This window comes from Bombyx mandarina, chromosome 23, assembly GCF_030267445.1.
Source record: "Bombyx mandarina strain Sakado chromosome 23, ASM3026744v2".
Taxonomy (NCBI): Eukaryota; Metazoa; Arthropoda; class Insecta; order Lepidoptera; family Bombycidae; genus Bombyx; species Bombyx mandarina.
In genome coordinates, this window is record NC_143229.1 from 14,976,061 (window position 1) to 14,994,975 (window position 18,915).

Genomic DNA, 18,915 nt, shown 5'->3' on the forward strand with positions numbered 1-18,915 from the left:
ACCCACCCTAAGATATAAGTTCTAAGGCCTCAGTATACTTAGTTACAACGGCTGCCCCGCCCTTCAAATCGAAACGCATACTGCTTCACGGCAATAATATGCCGAGTGGTGGCGCCTACCCGTGCGGACTCACAAGAGGTCCTACCACCAGTAAAACGAATACGAAGACTAATCTTGGGGCACGAGGTCTTCTCTCAATTTAGTGAATAACTCCTGCCTTACCCTACTAACTGGACTCTATGACTACTTTGCAGCAGAAATAGGCAGGATGGGAACTAATTCCCATCTTGCTCTCAATTACAATTAAAACAAAAATTAATGGTTTTTACATATTATTTTTAATGTCGATATTGGTTTTTTTTTAAGTTTTCCCCTTAGGTATTTTTCAGTTTTTTTTTTTTTTTTTCGAAACGTATACCATCTTTTAATCCACATTTGACTATTTTTGAATTAAAAATAACGAAAAACATGTTGAATTAATCACAGTCCTCCTACGTATTACTTCGTCCCAGTGTGGAAGATAGGTACCTAACTAGAATCGCATCACGAAACTCACCTATATAGTATTATTTTTAAAGTTAGACCTGTGCCATTAGAATAAACGCGTAAAAAATGAATCCATTCGTCAAAAACAGTAGTCCGTTAAACAAAAAAAATAAAATGATCCATACACACAAAAGCAAATAAATAAATATTTTGAAAGTTCTAAACAAAAGCGAGACCTAAACACAAAGGTTTGAACTTCGAAACCACGTGGAGCGCCAAGGTCGAATTTATGTTTTCAACTTGTCAAGCGGCGGCGTGTGATAAATTAATTCTACGGGCCGTTATCGTGGCCCGTCCCACCCGACTATGAACGTTAAGCCATCAACATACGGTCGTGTTTCGCTTGCGCACCGTTTCCACGCATAGTCGCCAACCCAGGCAATATATCTTAGGCCGTGTACTGCCCCTGACAGTTCGTAAACAAACTGGAGCTACCGCAACAAAGGATGTCTGTCGTTTTGCACATCAAAAACCGAAACCCGTGCCAAATTTGTTCGCTAAGAAAGCTGTATTCTACAAATAGCTATTATGACACAGATTAATATTGATATTTTATTCAAATGCGATAAAGTTTACTCACCAGAATACACCACCTAGGTATATTAGAATACAAAGTCATCTGTAGAACGTCTTGCACATATCGATCAGTCTTGCAGTTCTCAAAAACACCACTTACGACGAAAAAAAACGTAGTAGAGGTTAGCACCAAAAAGTTCGACAGTGTTTACAATGCACGTCACTCAGATAGTAAACGATGTTTTTTAATTACATACACGGAACGGTTTAAATAACGTAATCAGGTCGTTAAATGAATCACTATCAAAATAAAAATAGTGTAGACGCCGCGTCGTCGGGCGCGCCGCTGCCTGTCTGCCGTGCTGTCAATATTCGTCAAAATGAAAATGGCGACACCCTCAGCTCCTGCCTGTCCAGCGACTCCGTCTCGCTCTACTTCATATAGTTAACAAGGACGGAAAACATCCGCGCTTCTTCGGCTCGACCCGGCTGATTTGACATGTCACGCCCAACATCATACATTTTGCGTAATAACACGCTCGAGAACGCGTGCTAACCCGTTTTAATAACATTCATTTACGACGGTTACGATTCTGACGTCGTGTACTGAAAGTATTGTAAATTCATTGTTGAACTGCAGAGTAAAGTCAGTATTATTTATTTAATCTTCATTGCGCATGGTAAGATCGTCCCACCATTCAATATCTGTCGTTTCAGCGCCTCCTACTTCTTATTTTATTCAGACAGTCGTTTTTTTTTTCTCTGATCCCGACTGCATTAACTCGATACTCGAGTCGCAATGCAGTTCGACTCATAATGAAGTTATCTTCCTATACTCTTTGGAATGATCCGTCTTTCGACTTACGAGCTAATTAATTAATTCCGCTACCTAATAACTTTATCCTCCTCTTTCTTGTTGAGGTTTAAATTCAACAATATCAAATATTCAAAAGTGATATGTATTGATGGAAACTGAGCATTTACAAGTGCTTAAACTATGATTAATGTTAGGAAAAAGATATTAAACATTTTTCTTAATACTTGACCCGATTTTTTTATAATTATGTATGTGTAAATATCAATCACCCCGAAGCAACAAAGTTTTACAAGCCTTGGTACAGAGTTACATTATTTAAAACAGACACATGTAGTAATTATTGTAATAGATAACATTAATGATCCATAATTATATTTAAAACCTTGATAATAATTATAAGGTAGTGGTAATAAATCAATCAAAATCAGTCACGCCTTCTATGCCAAAATAGACCTAATCTTAAAGTTGATTGGAACAACGTACGATCCGTGCATATTTATCTTTTGTGTGAAAGTATAAATTTATAAAAATTTTTAGGTTGTAGGTTTAAATTATTAACGTGTAATATAGTGGGTCGTTCCTGGCTTATACCACAGCAAGACATCAAACTAGTTCAAACCAGTGAATATTTTAGAGCGAACAGCTGTTCAGTGTAGGGATGATCGATATTTATCGATGTTGAATAAACATCGATGTTTTGGTTTCGATAACATCGACACATCGATGTTTTGGTTTCGATAATATCGATGTTATGAGAATAAAATATCGAACTATCGAAACGACCATATTATTATATCTTTTAAGGCCACTAACTGTGGAGAGCTAGTACCGTAGTCTCTATGCCTCACATACTCCCAAACCCTTTGCCCACCCAGAGAATGATCACCGAGCCCCCTTAGTCCGCCACTATACGGAAGACATACCCGACGTCAGTATAGAAGAAATAAGGGGTGCTTTGGAACAGTTTAAAGTTTAAAAATAACAGAGCTACAGGAGATGACGGAATCAGTACAGAATTGTTGAAGGCAAGTGGTACACCAGTTCTCAACCAATTATGCACAACGTTCAACACCGTCATCCAAAAAACGACTAGACCGGAAACCTGGAGCAAGGGTACTGTCATTCTGTTCTTTAAGAAGGGAGACCGTGCTCTGCTCAAGAACTACAGAGCTATTTCACTTCTTAGCCGTATTTCTAAGCTGTTCTCGAAAGTCCTTACAAATCGCTTGGCCTCTAGACTTAACGAGTTCCAACCTCCGGAGCAGGCTGGGTTTCGCAAAGGCTACCGTACGCTAGACCATATCCACGTGCTGAGACAGGTTATTCAGAAGACTGAAGAATACAATCGTCCTCTGTGTCTCGCGTTTGTGGACTACGAAAAAGCCTTCGACTCCGTCGAAACTTGGGCTATTCTGGAATTCATACAGCGATGCTTAGTCGATTATCGATACGTTGAGGTGTTGAAGAGTTTATATAAAGCTGTCAAAGTGACAGTCCAGATTCAAAACCAGCAGACAATCCCGATTGAGCTTCACAGAGGGGGGCGACAGGGTGACGTTATATCGCCGAAACTGTTCACTGCTGCTCCCGAGGATGTCTTCAAGACTCTGGACTGGAGTAAGCTGGGCATTTATGTCAATGGCTAGCATCTCTCACACCTCCGATTTGCAGACAATATCGTTATAATGGCAGAGTCGCTGAAAGATCTCAGGTGTATGCTGGGTGAGCTCAATGCCGCGTCACGACGTGTTGGTCTGGGAATGAATCTGGACAAAACTAAGGTCATGTTCAACGACCATATTATTCCTGGACCGGTAATAGTCGAATTCGCGGTACTCGAAGTTGTCAGAATACACCTATCTAAGCCAAATTGTTCAGCTAGGCAGGGCCAACTTTGAGAAGGAAGCTGATAGGTGCATACAGTTGGTCTGGGCTGCGTATGGAAAGCTCCGTCATATCTTAAAGTCAGCAATCCCGCAATGCCTAAAGACAAAAGTATTCGACGCTTGCGTGCTGCATGTCATGACATATGGCGCTGAAACGTGGACATTGACCGTAGGCCTGGTCCGTAAGTTCAAAGTCGTTCAGCGTGCTATGGAAAGGTGTATGCTCGGAGTTTCTTTGATGGATCGAGTCAGAAATGAAGAAATCCATCAAAGAACCAAAGTAACCGACATAGCCCTAAAGATTAGCAAGCTGAAATGGCAATGGGCCGGACATACATATCGCAGAAGCGATGGCCGTTGGAGCAGAAGTGTTCTGGACTGGAGACCACGTACCGGTAAGCGCAGCGTTGGGCGTCCCCTTGCCCGTTGGACCGGTAGCTTGCGGCGATATGCTGGGAGAGATTGGATGCGGAAGGTGGAGGATCGTTCATTGCGGCGGACTATGGGAGAGGCCTACATCCAGCGTGGAGAGATACAGGTTGATGATGAACTGTGGATGTACTTTCTAGCTAGTGAGTCCCTAGATAGTACAACTTGTTTAAACTAGATGACCCTGATTAACGTAATCGAAGTAAGCCGTACTACATAAATGTGTGTAATTAAGGAAACGTATACTGTGAAGTGTGATGTCGGAGTCAAGTCCAATAATTAAACCCCCGCTTATAATCCGTAAAACGTTGTTTTAATAAAAACGATTAATAAATAAAATAGCTTTATTTCCTCCCAAAAACATCGATGTTTTTAGAAGTCGATTTTTTGCTATCGATTTGTATCGTACATCGATACTTTTAAATCGATGTCAACATCGATGTTTTTCTAATACCGATCATCCCTAGTTGAGTGTTGCTGTATTTAGTTTTATTTTTTATTTATTTTTATTGCATAGAAGCATCTGTAAATACTTCAACCTTACAGCAGAAACCTCCACCGAAGCGCCAACCACGACTGTACCAAGCTTCAACTAACAATAGTATAAACGGGTCAGGAATTCGTTAAGGATACATTGATATTTATAGAAATATTTGTAGTATTTGTAACGAATAGTATTACTAATGGAAGGTTAAGACATTCATTACAGATTCATCCAATAATTACCCAATCCAAGCACGATAGCATCATGTAGATTAACAACCTTACACCGCCGCCTTTTAGAAACTCATAAAGACCCCCACAGATAATATAAGTCTTTGTCATATTTTAGACAAGTCATTTACAAAAATAAGTCTGAGAATTGATATAAAAATAATAAACGCACTACTAAACCATAAAAGTACTTATAATTATTTATTAATTACTATGCAATATTTAAATTCTTTTCTCCGTTGCGTTGGCGAAAAGACTACTTAATCTTTACTCTTTAAGCCGTAAAGCATGCCTGCATGACTGGATGGCATGCAGGCACTGCTCATGATTGCAACATGTCTCACCAACAGTATTTTAGGAAATTAAATAACATGTGAAGACACTATAAGAAAGTGTTGTAGTATCGAAAACGTATCAGTCGCATATTCGCCAATTAATTCGAATCTTTTGATAAATAGCCGAACGTACTATTCTTAAAAAGTTTTTCTGACCTTATCCACTTACAAATAACAAGCTCAATTCACAAAAAAACTCAATTTGCAATAACAGTCTAGTTTTTTTTTTTTTTTTTTTTTCCTACCTAAGCTGAGAGCCTTGAGAGGCTATGTCAGCGTAACCCTAACTTTTGTAGGTGAGCTCACGGGGCTCAAACCTGGTGACGTTGCTAACACGAACCCTAGCAAGAGTCGTGCTTCGCAGAATCTACCACCGGATCGGAAACGCGACCCACTGAGAAGATCCGGCGAGAAACTCAGTGGGCTGTGTCTGAGAGTTAATTTACTCGTCGAGCCCTTCGTCGCAAGCGACGGGTTCGACGAGAACGGTGACCGGTGCTTGAATTACCTAAAAGCACCGTTAGTGGATCGGGTGGATCCGAGATGACGTGTTTTGGGCGACGTCGACTGCTTTCCATTCTGTCCGCAGGATCGGGAATGTAGTTACCGGCGGCCACGATGAGAGGGTTCTCGTGTCGTGCCGCTTTATCGAAGTGGCGCATGGACGCCGACTGCAGATACTTACTGATGGACTCTAAGTCCAGGTCGTCATGGAGGTCGACGTTCCTGACGAACCACGGGGCTCCGACGGCTATCCTGCAAAAACGGGATTGAATGATTTGAAAGGATTTTAAGTGTATGCGGGCCGCGTGAGCGAACACTACACTTGCATAGGTCATGACGGGGCGTATGCAAGTTTTGTAGAGTGTCACCTTATTTCTAAGGGACATTTTACTTCGCCTACATATCATCGGGTAGAGACGTCCTAGAATGAAGGCGGCACGGTCGCGTACCGTCTTAATGTGGGGGCGGAATGTCATCCTACTGTCGAGGGTGACGCCTAAGTACTTGACCTTCGGGGCCCACGGTATGGGCTGGTCGAACATCGTGATTGGGCGAACGGCGGGGGCGGGGGTGTTGACGCGCCTAGTCGGGAGAGGGATGCTCAGCGTGGTGTTCGGAGGGCGACCCCTTTTGAAGAGCACCGCTGTGCTTTTCGTGGGGTTGATGTCGATGCGCCACTTCCGGAACCACTGTTCCATGGTGGTAGCTGCGGTCTGAAGTCGTCGATGAAGCAACGCCTTCTTCCTACACGAGTAGTAGATGGCGGTGTCATCGGCGAAGAGCGCCAGATGGGTCTCCGGAGACCGGGGTATATCGTTGATATACAAACTGAATAGTAACGGGGAGAGGGCGGAGCCTTGCGGGACTCCGGCTGTGACGTGACGGGGCCGGGAACGCGTTCCCTCGACTCGATATCGGAACGAACGGTTCGACAAGTAGTCTCGTATGATGAGCATGAGTCTGTCTGGCACTCCCATGTTATACAGTTTGAATATCAAACAACAGTCTAGGAATACTGGATTAATTTCATGATTGGTTTATATCTAATGATTAGTTTATTAATTAGACCATTCAGTAAAACTCCGATCAGCAGCCTATATAATTTTACACATTATAGAAAGAAAGTGAGAAATAGTAAATGAATTTCATATTTGATAAGAATTAAATTCAAATTTTTATTTGAATAATTTGCGACATAGGGTTTCATCACACAACATCACATCACGCAACCTAACCTTTATAGAGAAAGGAGAAAAGGAAGACATTAGGTAGTAGCTTCAGATCATAGATAATAACTTCCAATTAACATGACTTCAGAGCCACCAAGATTTTGCAATATCCCTGCTTTAATGAACATTATAATATGTAACATTCTTTTAATTTCTGTGTTAAGTCGGGACAGCTGTCAGGGTGCCATAGAACCAGGTAGCATGGAGAGTCGGTTGTGTAATCATATAAAATACAGTTTGTTGGACACGACAAGGAGTAAGAATGACTTTGTTTAGAAATTTTAGTGGCCGAGCTCATCACGAAGATGAGAGGACATATAGAAGAATGAAATTTGATGAAAACAAAAAAAAAACCTTATATAGTCGTTAGACTCTAAAAATGAACGATGCACCTTTAAAAAAAAAAAAAAAAAAACCGTTTCAAAATCATATTGGCAAAATATAAAAAAAGAAATGAAACTATCATTTGAAAAAAAAGGAAAAAATAACTTCGTCCTATGAAAAACTCAGAAACCAGAAATAGTTTTCTTGAAAAATAGTTACATTACATTCGTGATTATAAGCGGCACTTTAAAAAGCTAGGTGTCAAAGATTTTCTGCGAGAATATCCCTGCCAAAGAGTTTTGTTACGCCAGAACTTAAACACGTTTAAGTATTAAGTATTAATAAGTACTAAGTATGAAGTAATAAGTATAAATTTCATTAAAAATCATATTCATGACGAAAAAAGGTAGATTTATCTTAAAAAATGAAAAATTTCTATAATATATTTTTATATGCTAGTAACATTTAAAATTTTCAAATTTCAAATTCGGTTGCAAAGGGTCGATCGCCATTCACATTAATTTTTAAGTTCTTGTTAGTTATTGTAATCATTTTCGTTTTAACTTTATTCTGTATATACATCGGTTATAATAATTTATACTATCACAATGGCTGAACGAACCTCGAGATTGTCATCGTACAAAAACGCCGGTCAGGGTACCACAGTAAGTTATTTTAAATTCTAAACTTGAAATCTTACTTCAAAGGTACATACCACTTAATATTTTAAACTCAGAATAGCTTAAGATTTAAATTTTAAAATGCATGATATCAGTATATATAATTTATTTATTATTTATTTTGAAATGTTGGAAGGTAGATTAAAATAATTATTTCACTTTTCCATGCATTCTCATACAATGCTTACCTTAACACTCAAATGCGGTTTTACCTCAAATGTCATCTACATTAAAATAATTAAATAAGTCTTTACGTACATACACAAAATAATATATTTTTTCCAAATACAACAATCAATAAGTCCTAAACTAGTGAGGTTTTTTTTTTTGTCAAGGTTACAGAATAATACTGACTATTAATGAATATTACTAAAGGTCCAATATGTTTATCAAAACACTAAGTGTCGAATATCAAATATCGCATTAAATTACGGCTTCCACGATCTCCATTTCATTCTGTCATGTTTGTTTGATATTAACAGTCTTAATTAAATTTTCACTATCTCTCTGTAGTGTGCATAATTAGACAAAAAAAAACAGATAATGTAGCAATCATAATAAAAAGTTGTTACGATTGTGAGCCAAGATTCTGGAAAAGATCATCAGGGCTCATGTTACATATTTGCAGACCTCATAGGTAGCTTTGAATTTAAAAAATCAACAGGAATTGCGTCGCAAACGTGCAGAGCTCAGTGTGGCGCTACGAAAACAGGCTCGAGATGAACAACTCCTTAAGAGGCGTGCAATGTCCCCGGAGACTGAAACTCCTGTGGAAACAGAGAAAGTCCTGACGCCTGAAGAAATTCTGGAGGGTATTTTTTCTTATTATATTTTTGCTGTTATGTCTCTAGATTGGCATGACAAACACAAGTTTTTTTTTTTTTTATTGCCCTTGTAGGCAGACAAGCATACGGCCCACCTGATGGTGATTGGTTACTGTCGCCCATGGACTTCAGCAATGCCAGGGGCAGAGCCAAGCCGCTGCCTACCGCAAGTGCCTGGTGTTGTGAAGCAACTACTAATATCTATAAATATTCATTACGCTGCAGTGTCCAACAACTTCAAGTTGTGTGTAATAAAATTGAATCAGCCTTTTTATTTGTCTTATACAGAATAAACCCTTGTATCATTGAGTTGTTGTTAGCGTCCTACATCTTTTGTCTTTTGGATGTGCAATCATTAGTACTGTTCAAATCTCAGGTGTCATGCTAAGCAGCTCTTCTCTAAGACTCGTTGTACATTACTCAAAACACATTCTGTTGTACATTGAAAGCACCTTTTCAAAATCATTAAAATCAGTCAATTTATTTCAATTCATACAGAACTCAAATCACAAGACCTAACCAGAAAGACAAATGCAGCACGAGCAGCTCGCAGAATGCTGTCTCGTGAACAGAAACCACCCATCTCTATTATGGTTAATGCAGGAGTCATTAAGCCTTTGGTTGAAGCTTTGGATCATGATGAATGGTAAAACCTTTTAATCGCTCTATCTAACGTGTCTATTATTATGAAAGAAATTTGCCTACAAAAGTGGAGCTCTAAGGAACTGGCTGGATTTTTTGTAGTATCAAAATACCAAAGCACAGCATTTATACACTTTTCAGATGTTGAGATATCAGACTAAAATGTAAATTGCTTCAGAATAATGGCCATCCTGTCTATTCACTCCATTACTAAACTGGACATAGTTAAGCCACACAATTCAAGCTCAATTCCTTGAAAACATGCACAGATCAAGTTAAGCATCAGGATATTTTTTTTAATTATAATATAAGAAAATCTATTTTATTAATTAAAAATAATGAAATAAATGGTCAACTGGTCAACTTATGATACGCATGACACGCCTTAATAAAAAGGTTTCCATAAAATCAGTCTATATGAATCTCAATTACACAGATTGTTTTCTCAAACCTATTTTTCTTTATGGTTAGCATTTACAATTGGTAAAATAAGTAAATGGTCATTTATTACAGTAGCGATCTACAGTTTGAAGCAGCATGGGCTCTCACCAATATTGCTTCAGGCACCCGACAACATACCATGGCTGTTGTTGATGTAAGTATCGCACTATCCAACACTCTAGTTTGGTAATTATCATAACTGGAAAGTTTTAATGTCAGCACACATAGTTCTTCAGAGCTGATGATTGGACTGCTCATGTTAATAAACCCATATGTCAGATAACTTTAACATTAACAGAAAATAATTATGCGAAATTAAACATTAGTACTTGTCATTTTGAAGCAGCAATAAGTGCCATGTTACAACACAAAATCAACATTTAAAAGTTCAGATGTTGTTACACTGAGCGTTTGGCCCACCTGTGAGTGGTTACTGTCGCCCATGGACTTCAGCAATGCCTAGGGCAGACTCAAGTCGCTGTCTATCATTAAATATATACTGACAGTGCAACAACTAATTATGGTTTCATTATGTCAAAGTCTAAATGGACAATGAAAGTTTTGTGGTAGGCAGTGGGCAAGTGTACTTCTGGTATAGCTTCTGAGCAATTGTAACCACTTACCATGATATGCTAAAATTTACAAGACAATCAAACTAACCAAATTATTATTTACTAATATTTTAGGGTGGAGCTGTACCCAAACTAATAAGCCTTTTAGGTCAAGGCGGTGTGGTCGGAGAACAGTGCGCATGGGCACTGGGGAACATAGCTGGAGACGGCCCGGAGACTAGAGATATGATCCTAAATGCAGGAATAATGCAGGCCTTGGTGCCACTTCTAAATGCACAAACTCCAACCAGTCAACTGAGAATAGCTGTTTGGACTTACAGTAACCTTTGCAGGTATTTCGTTCTATCTAGCAAATAATATCAAGGCTTAGGTTTGTTAATTTTTATTTTGATTGCTCTTTTATGGGTTAGTAACATCATTTTGTATAATTTTCATGTTATTCTTGCTTGTTCTCATGCTTTATAGTTCGGTAGTTCAGTTGTGGAAAAAATGGAGGACTTTTAGTAGACACTTATACAGACTCTCAACACGCTTCACCTCCAGTGTTAGCTTACTTGTACCAAACAATTTCCTAAATAGCTGTACCTTTCAATGAGGCTGTCAAATTTGAATTCGTCACCAAATGTTTCTCAGATTTGTTAAAAAAAATAAACAATATGTTATATTTTTCTTGTTCATTTCTAGAAACAAAAACCCTCTAGTGCAATTCGATCTTGTAGCCCCGGCTCTACCTTACATTTCTGATTTATTGGAAATATCAGATCAAGATGTGCTTGGTAAGTAATGTTTACTGTAAAAGTAATTTCTTCATTATACACACTACTCAAGATAAACATAACATGCTTACTATTTCAGCGGACTCATGCTGGGCATTGTCATATCTAACAGACGGCCCCAATGAGCGCATAGAAGGGGTGCAGACTACCAGACATCTGCTGCCGCGTCTCGTTTCTCTACTAGAACACCCAGCACCTGCAGTCGCCACACCAGCACTGCGAGCTTTAGGAAATATGCTCACCGGCTCAGATATACAGGTACTGAAGCAAAATTAACTTCTTGTGCAATGAGGCAATTTTCAACTTCAGGCTTTAGTTTATATACTTATAGTTTATTACTTTATATACAGTTTTTACTGGTGGTAGGACCTCTTGTGAGTCCGTGTGGGTGGGTTCCACCACTCTGCCTATTTCTGCCGTGAATCAGTAATGCATTTTGGTTTAGAAGTGTGGGATAGTCGTTGTAACTATACTTGAGACCTTAGAACGTATATCTCAAGGTGGGTGGCGCATTTACGTTGTGGATGTCTATGGGCTCCAGTAACCACTTAACACTGTGGGCTGTGAGCTCGTCCACCCAACTAAGCAATAAAAAAATATATATTCATGTCTCTATGACATTACAACTGATTACATCCTTGATACATGAGAGTGAAATACCCCTGATTCAGTTCTTGTTCAAACTAAAAATATTGTCAGCTAGTGGCAGAAATACATAGGAAAGGGGAGCAATTCTTCTTTCTCTAGTTCTCTACCAATGATAAGCTACACTGAAAAAATAAAACTTCTAATCTAATAGCATCATAATTTTTTCAAACTGTCTGACCATCTTAATTCCCCTATCTTATAGTAATTAAATGATTAGATTAATCATAACTGAACATCTTTTGTAATTAATTTCTGACATTTTTGTAACAAGCTTAGGGTCTTATTATATATCTGTTCCTAATTTTATTCATTTCTATTTTATTGTGTTGTGAGTAATAGATATAATGTTAATAATTTATTTATACATTGATAATTTGATAATGTGATGCTGTGCTACCAAATACCTGTTTAGATCACTTTGTTCTTTGTGTGATGATTTAGTTTAACTTTTAATTAGATAATTTTACTTATTTTGATTTTGTTAAGTTTTTATTTTGTCAGATAGAATTTTTTGTTTGACAGCTTATTTAGGTGTGATATTTGAGCGATTTCATTTTTTTTCACATTTAAGAAATATTTTCAAACCACAAGAATGCCTCCACTCACATTGAAATAGGATCGGATATTTTATCTAGACTGATTTTTTCTGGACAACTTAACATAATACTACCTTTAATAACCTTAACTGGATGTTACAGACAGACCGTTGCCTGGATGCCGACTGCCTTAAACCCATAAGTCGTCTCCTGTCTGCATCTCCTGCTCTGAGTAAGGAAGCTGCGTGGGCTTGCAGCAACGTGTTCGCGGGAACAGCCCCGCAGATACAGAGAGCTATCGACAGCGGGGTGCTGGAGCCAATCGCTAGGGTCCTGGTGCATCATGACATCAAGTGTGTACCTCTGAGGAAATTGTATTTGATTATTACATACATATTAATACCACACAAATTTTAAATAAGGCTAAATAAACCTCTTAAATCAATTTTTTTTTATGTAGGTATCTTAATAGAATAATTTAGTTACATAAAGAGTTAAATATACACGAAAATAACATAGAAGTAAAATTAATCAAAGTTAAATCAATTCATACAGTCAGAATCTATTTGTGAAATTACTTGCTAAATAACAAACAAAATGATGCACTTTATGACAACACTTCCTTTATCTTTTGAGCATATGAGAGATATGTTCACCATTTATTCATGTCTTTTTATTCTTAAAGTTTGAAAAGTATCAATTGTTACGTACGCTGTTCTGGTCCCAAAAAAGTTTTATTTTAATGATATTTGATGTTTTATACAAAATGGTTTAAGGATTGAAACTGTTCATATTGCTCATCAGTCTTAGTAGTTGAGTGCATCATTTGAAGGTCGCATCATTGTTAAGGACCAACACTAAAACCCTAGAAATAGTAAGAAACCTGATTACATTGAGGGGGCGCCCAGTCCATATTCAAATTATTTGTTTCAGCCAATGACTAGATTACAGTCACGAGATGTAGAATATTTATTATTTCTGTACAACTTCTTTTTTGCTTTTAAATTTGAATTTTTTTTATTGAATCTTATTCAACTAACTAACACAGGTGCCAGAAGGAAGCAGCCTGGGCCATTACAAACCTGTGTCTTGGAGGCACCCCTGAACAACTGGACGCCATGCTGTCCTGTGATATTCTGTCGCCGTACTGCGCCCTGCTCCAGGCCAGGGATCACCGAGCCATCATCGTAGTGCTGGATGGACTCACTCATCTATTGCAGGTATGGTGAAAATTTAAGAAAATTCAAAACCAAAAGTTACATAATTAATCCAACTCCTGCAATAGTTATACACTACAACTAACGATTCCCTACACCTGGAGGTAGTATTCACCATTCTTTCTTACTGAGTTGCTCAGTATTGCAACACCAAAAGTCGGTTGCTGCTCACTATTTTCCGACCGTTTTTCAATAAGAACATGACCGTGGCTTAAATTTTATTACTGGTGGTAGGACCTCTTGTGAGTCCGCGCGGGTAGCTTCCACCACCCTGCCTATTTCTGCCGTGAAGCAGTAATGCGCTTAGGTTTGAAGGATGGGGCAGTCGCTGTAACTATACTTGAGACCTTAGAACTTATATCAAGGTGGGTGGCGCATTTACGTTGTAGACGTCTATGGGCTCCAGTAACCACTTAACACCAATCAGGTCGGCTGTGATCTTGTCCACCCATCTAAGCAATAAAAAATAAATAAAACGTAAAACATTAAACTACAAGTAAATGTGATTGTGATGGGACCGAGTGGAGAAGATTGACATACAGTCACGATCCTCAGCATTGAGGGAACGCCCAGAAAGAAATGTGATTATTCATTTGAGTAACTGCACTCTGTCCGTCACAACTGCACACTGCGTCTTGTTCATAGGCTGCGGCAAAATACGATCAAGTTAGAGGAATGTGCATAAAGCTGGAAGAGATTGGTGCTCTGGACCAAATTGAGAACCTACAACAACATGAAAATGAACAGGTGTGTATCACTTCCTGTGTATAGATAACGGATCATGCTTTTAGAAACGTTTTTTGGCCCACCGAGTAAAATGTAGATGAAGTAGTACAAAGTTTTCTCGTTGTTAATACTATTGTTACTAAGAAATACATACTCAACATAACGATTACGAAACACTTCACAAAGAAGAAATGACGGTTATTGTGGGTGTTTGTGTTAAAAAATGCTCCACTATTCTGCTTACCTCTGTCGCTAAGCAGTCATATGTTAAGTCATTATCCATAAGTATTGAGAACTGGACTTAGTATCTCCGGACACATTCATTTTGTTAATGAGGTCTTGTGTATATGGACTTCTATAAACACTTAAAACCGTGTCACCCGTGAGCACTTTTACCCCTGACAAGCAATAAAAATATTGAAATATTCTTAACCAATTCTAGTTTATATAAGTCTTCAAATCTGCTAGTCTGTATGATTTAGCAGAGTCTGCTCATAAGGGGTGAGGCCGGTGAGGCTATATAATATATTATATAAATAGGATTTTCTTAATCTTAATGATTCGAAACACGATTCGCAACTATAGAATTAATTACCATAATAAATTCAGAATAATACTTTTAAGACAGCAGTTGAGTATATTCCAGTTGATGAGAATTATGAACCAACAGATTTACAAGAAGAGCATCCACATCCTGGACACCTACTTTATGGAGGAGGAGGACACCAGCACGCAGCCCGCTCACGACCACGAGCAGTATCAGTTCAGGACAAATGATGCAGCCATACACTTCTAGATAACTGCAAGTTTTGTTTCAGTAGGGTGCAGTAAGCAAGGTGACAAAATAATCTAATTAATTGAATGAAGGGTTTGTCACTAACTTACACAATACTCAGTACCTAAATCTGAGCACAATCGAAAACTACTTTTCCTTAAATATTGCTAACAATAACCAATTTAACATGAATGTAAATTATTCATACAGTCCCAAGTCAAAGTAATTAGACAATAACTTCCATTTCAACTAATCAATTAAATGTTGTTTATCCAAAGACATTATTTCTTGTATTTTTTTATTTTATTTTTATATTAATTCCTAAATTATGTGAACCATTTTATTGTATAAGCTTGCTTGCACCAGTCACAGTCTTGTCTAGTTTCCGTAGAACAATTGTATGTTCCCGTTTGAAGACTGTTATACCAAAGCTAACATTTGTGCAAAATAATGTAGTGTTCATTTTCTCTATTTTAATGTCAAGATCTTGTGGCCTTGATATACATGTTTATATCTACAGTAATCAAAAATACATTGTTCATAAATTTCACTAAACAGCAATATTGTATATTAGATAGATTGGAAGCCACAATGGGAGTAAAGAGTCGATTTGGTTCCCAATATTTCAAAAGCACAACATGACTAATCGTAGTTGAGTAAAAGAATTTGTTTAGAAATCATAGTATTATTGTGATGAAAAGTTGTTAAGAATCTTTTTTATATTTTTGTCTTTTAAACTATTTTTATAATAAAGTTCCTGAAAAATTAAATAGCATTTATTATTATAGTTTTGGTCGGTGAGTCATGCAACATTGATGGCACTCCTCTGATAGCAGAGAGGCACATTAAGATGATAATTAATTCAGGCTGCTATCATGATTTTATTGAGTTTATATGAGAATGTCTGATTTGTATGTTGTGTCGGTTGAAACCATGCTGCTACAGTGAGGGTAGTAGATCTTTCATTCATCAACTGCATGCACGCACACACATGCAAGTCTTCCCTCGAACACAGTAGCAAGTGATAGGGCCAGAGCCATCAATTTTAATATTTATTTTATTTACCTGAGGTGAGGAGGGAGTGTCTTAAAGAGAATTGGATTAACTGTGTGAATGAAGAGTATGAGTTCAGAGATAACATATGATAAGCTTTTACTAAAAAAATAAGTGTGGGAAAGTGACTGTTGTACTATAGAACTGGGACTCATCTCAAAGTGGACACTGGAGACGAATACAGAGCACTCCATCTATGAACTTTTATTCATTGTGGTTTATTCAGAGAGAGGCAGTATTGAACAATTCATTACAAAATATGTTAGATGCTGTACAAGATAAACTGTGATCTTCTATCAATAAAACATGTATCCAGGTAACTAATGTTTCAAAGGATGTTCTAAAAATAAAACTGTTTTGAAAAAATCACATTTATTATTATTTAATTACAACTAAGCTAAAATTAAGATTTCTGATCCTTCAGTTTTTCCAGTTGTTGCCTGAAATGAAATAAAATTATGTTTCAGATATAATTTACATTTGGTAACTGCTCTCCAGCAGTCATACTCATCATATGTAATGACTATAATGTTAGAAACATAAGTACCAACAACTAATTATCTTAAAAGATTATATAGTACATGAGAGTCATTGCAAACCAGCGCAGATCATCCCATTATGCCTTCCTGCAGCAATGTACTAAAGGAGGCTGATTTCTATGGAAAGCATGTATCTAACTCAAACTAGACTTCAGTATTATATTTCAGAGTGGCCAATTGAGTTCCCATTATGGTCTCTATGTGCTTTAGTTACTGATACTAAATGCATACTCTTATATAACCAGAAATATCAATATTTATAAAAAATATTCAATCTATCTTTTTACACAAGATTTATAAATTTGAAACAAGTTTCAATGCTAATTGTATGTACTAGATGACATTTCAACTAAAGATTGATTGCTGTAACATCAACAAAGGTATTTAATAATATTTAGAGCAAACAAGAGGCAAGTTCCTGCTGTAAAATAAAATAAAAAGTAGTCGCGTTCGAGGCACGAGACAAATTAAAAATATAAATTTATAAAATTTAGTATTAAGCTTTGGTTTTTAAATAGTTCTAGAACTTAAAATATAGCTTACTGCACTATAATATTAAATGAAGTCAAATCAGTAGTGTTCGCTTAGAATTTACTGGTGATAGGAGCTCTTGTGAGTCTGTACGGGTAGGCATCACCACCCTTCTGCCATAAAGCATTTCAGTTTGAAGGGTAGGGCAGCCGTTGTAACAATACTGAGACATTACATGGGCGGCATTAACTTTGTAGATGTCTATGGGCTCCAGTAATCACTTAACGCCAGGTGGGCTGTGAGCTTGATCACCCATGTAAGCAATAAAAAACATGGACATTTATTCAGATAGCATAAATATATAATGGAGAACAGAAGCTTGGTCCTTATTATTCTAAATTTAATCAGAAACGATAAGATTTGCTACCAAAAGGTTCTTGGTTACTTCGGTCATATTGCACGGCGGCCACCAGACAACCTTGAAAAATTGTCTGTAGTGGGCAAGGTAGAAGGGAAAACACACTCGGCCGGCCGCCGAACTGTTAGTCGGATCAGGTAACCGCGCTGATCGAAGTCTCTGTTACGACCGCCCTGAGAGAAGCCGAAAACCGAATGAAATGGAAGCTGGTGGTACAAAGAGCCACGAAGGCCTTTCAGGGACATGACCTTCAGCAATGGAGTATGCGAAGAAGAATCAAATACGACAGCAGTTAGTCCCTTATGAAGGCAACAGAAATCTTTAAGATCTAACCTCAACTGCTGATTAAAATCATCTTGGATGACGTCGTCTTCCCAGTTGTCTTCCCAAACCGATACATCTTCATCATCAGCGTCTTCTGTACCCCAATCTACGAGAAAATTTGAATTAAAATAGAATGAATGAAAACATTTTTTGTTAATTTCTTAATATTCTTCATATGAAGGTTTACGTACTTTCCGCGGGAAATTCTTCGAACTCATCATCCTCTTCTAGCAAACCAAGGTCTACTTTCTGTTTGTCAGCCATTATACTGTGATGATTATTGAAATAAGGAAATATCACTGTAGGAGAATAAATAAGATGCAAGTCACAATACAACTATGAACTGTCACGTAAAAATGTAAATTCATATTTCACAACAACATCAATGTCAGAACATCGTGGTGCTGCCTGTATTGTGATTATTTTTTTTCCGAATTTAGAAATATTTAAGCAACTAGGTATTTGTTTTGTTCACTTAATATATTTCATCTCTTTTCCACCATGGTATCCCATGTCACCGAAGTAGAATTCATTAATAGTACCTAGAATCACTGCGTTCGTCTAAATATCTTTTTTGCCATACACCATCCGGCTTTGGAAATAACCTTTCTGTAGGATGCTTCCTGAGCGCAATGTCTTATTCTTCTTTAAACGAGTGTTGATAACACTACTACAAGGACAATGAAAAAGGAAATATTCCGTTTGTATTTAAATTTGATTCGAACAAAAAAGTGAACAATCTCTGCTTTTAAAAAAAACGAGTACATCTTAATAGTTTTCATTACCTAATTCAGAAAAAATATCACACCAAAAAAGATCTGGAATCCCTTCATTGTTGAACTCTTTTTTTTAACAAAAAATTTCCTAATCGTACTCAAGGTTAGAACCTTGAGTGTTAGTCGTGGAGCCGGTTAAATTAATATAATTGAAGTGTGAATAAGTAACCTAATTTTGCCGCAAGAAAAACAATTAC

The 18,915-nt window shown here is 37.5% G+C and overlaps 3 protein-coding genes across 8 annotated transcripts in view; 1 reads left to right on the forward strand and 2 right to left on the reverse strand.

The window, feature by feature from the left end:
- Positions 1-1,439, reverse strand: part of LOC114246591 (homeobox protein PKNOX2) — a 34,518-nt gene extending 33,079 nt beyond the window's left edge. For all 4 annotated transcript variants that reach the window (XM_089737607.1, XM_089737606.1, XM_089737605.1 and 1 more), the window contains exon 1: positions 1,127-1,439. The gene's annotated coding sequence lies outside the window, so the exon portion shown is untranslated. The remainder of the gene's footprint in view (positions 1-1,126) is intronic.
- A 160-nt stretch (positions 1,440-1,599) lies between these two features.
- LOC114246587 (importin subunit alpha-5) lies at positions 1,600-16,205 on the forward strand. 3 transcript variants are annotated; one of them, XM_028179185.2, is made up of 12 exons: positions 7,756-7,965; positions 8,645-8,792; positions 9,303-9,450; positions 9,960-10,041; positions 10,574-10,791; positions 11,144-11,235; positions 11,315-11,493; positions 12,582-12,772; positions 13,468-13,639; positions 14,282-14,383; positions 15,033-15,198; positions 15,926-16,205. In XM_028179185.2, exons 1-11 carry the CDS (start codon positions 7,909-7,911, stop codon positions 15,156-15,158), a joined length of 1,515 nt encoding a protein of 504 aa, XP_028034986.2. In that variant the 5' UTR covers positions 7,756-7,908; the 3' UTR covers positions 15,159-15,198; positions 15,926-16,205. The 3 variants fall into 3 exon arrangements, with proteins under 3 accessions (XP_028034987.2, XP_028034985.2, XP_028034986.2); XM_028179186.2 differs by lacking the exons at positions 7,756-7,965; positions 15,926-16,205 and adding an exon at positions 1,600-1,742 and having other exon boundaries at positions 15,033-15,907; XM_028179184.2 differs by lacking the exon at positions 15,926-16,205 and having other exon boundaries at positions 7,607-7,965; positions 15,033-15,907.
- A 340-nt stretch (positions 16,206-16,545) lies between these two features.
- Positions 16,546-18,301, reverse strand: Sem1 (Suppressor of exocyst mutations 1). Its single transcript, XM_028179189.2, has 3 exons — positions 18,134-18,301; positions 17,952-18,048; positions 16,546-16,630 (listed from the first exon to the last, which is right to left on the reverse strand). The coding sequence occupies exons 1-3, from the start codon at positions 18,204-18,206 to the stop codon at positions 16,594-16,596; spliced, it is 207 nt and encodes a 68-aa protein (XP_028034990.1). The 5' UTR covers positions 18,207-18,301; the 3' UTR covers positions 16,546-16,593.
- Between the last annotated feature and the right edge of the window lie 614 nt (positions 18,302-18,915).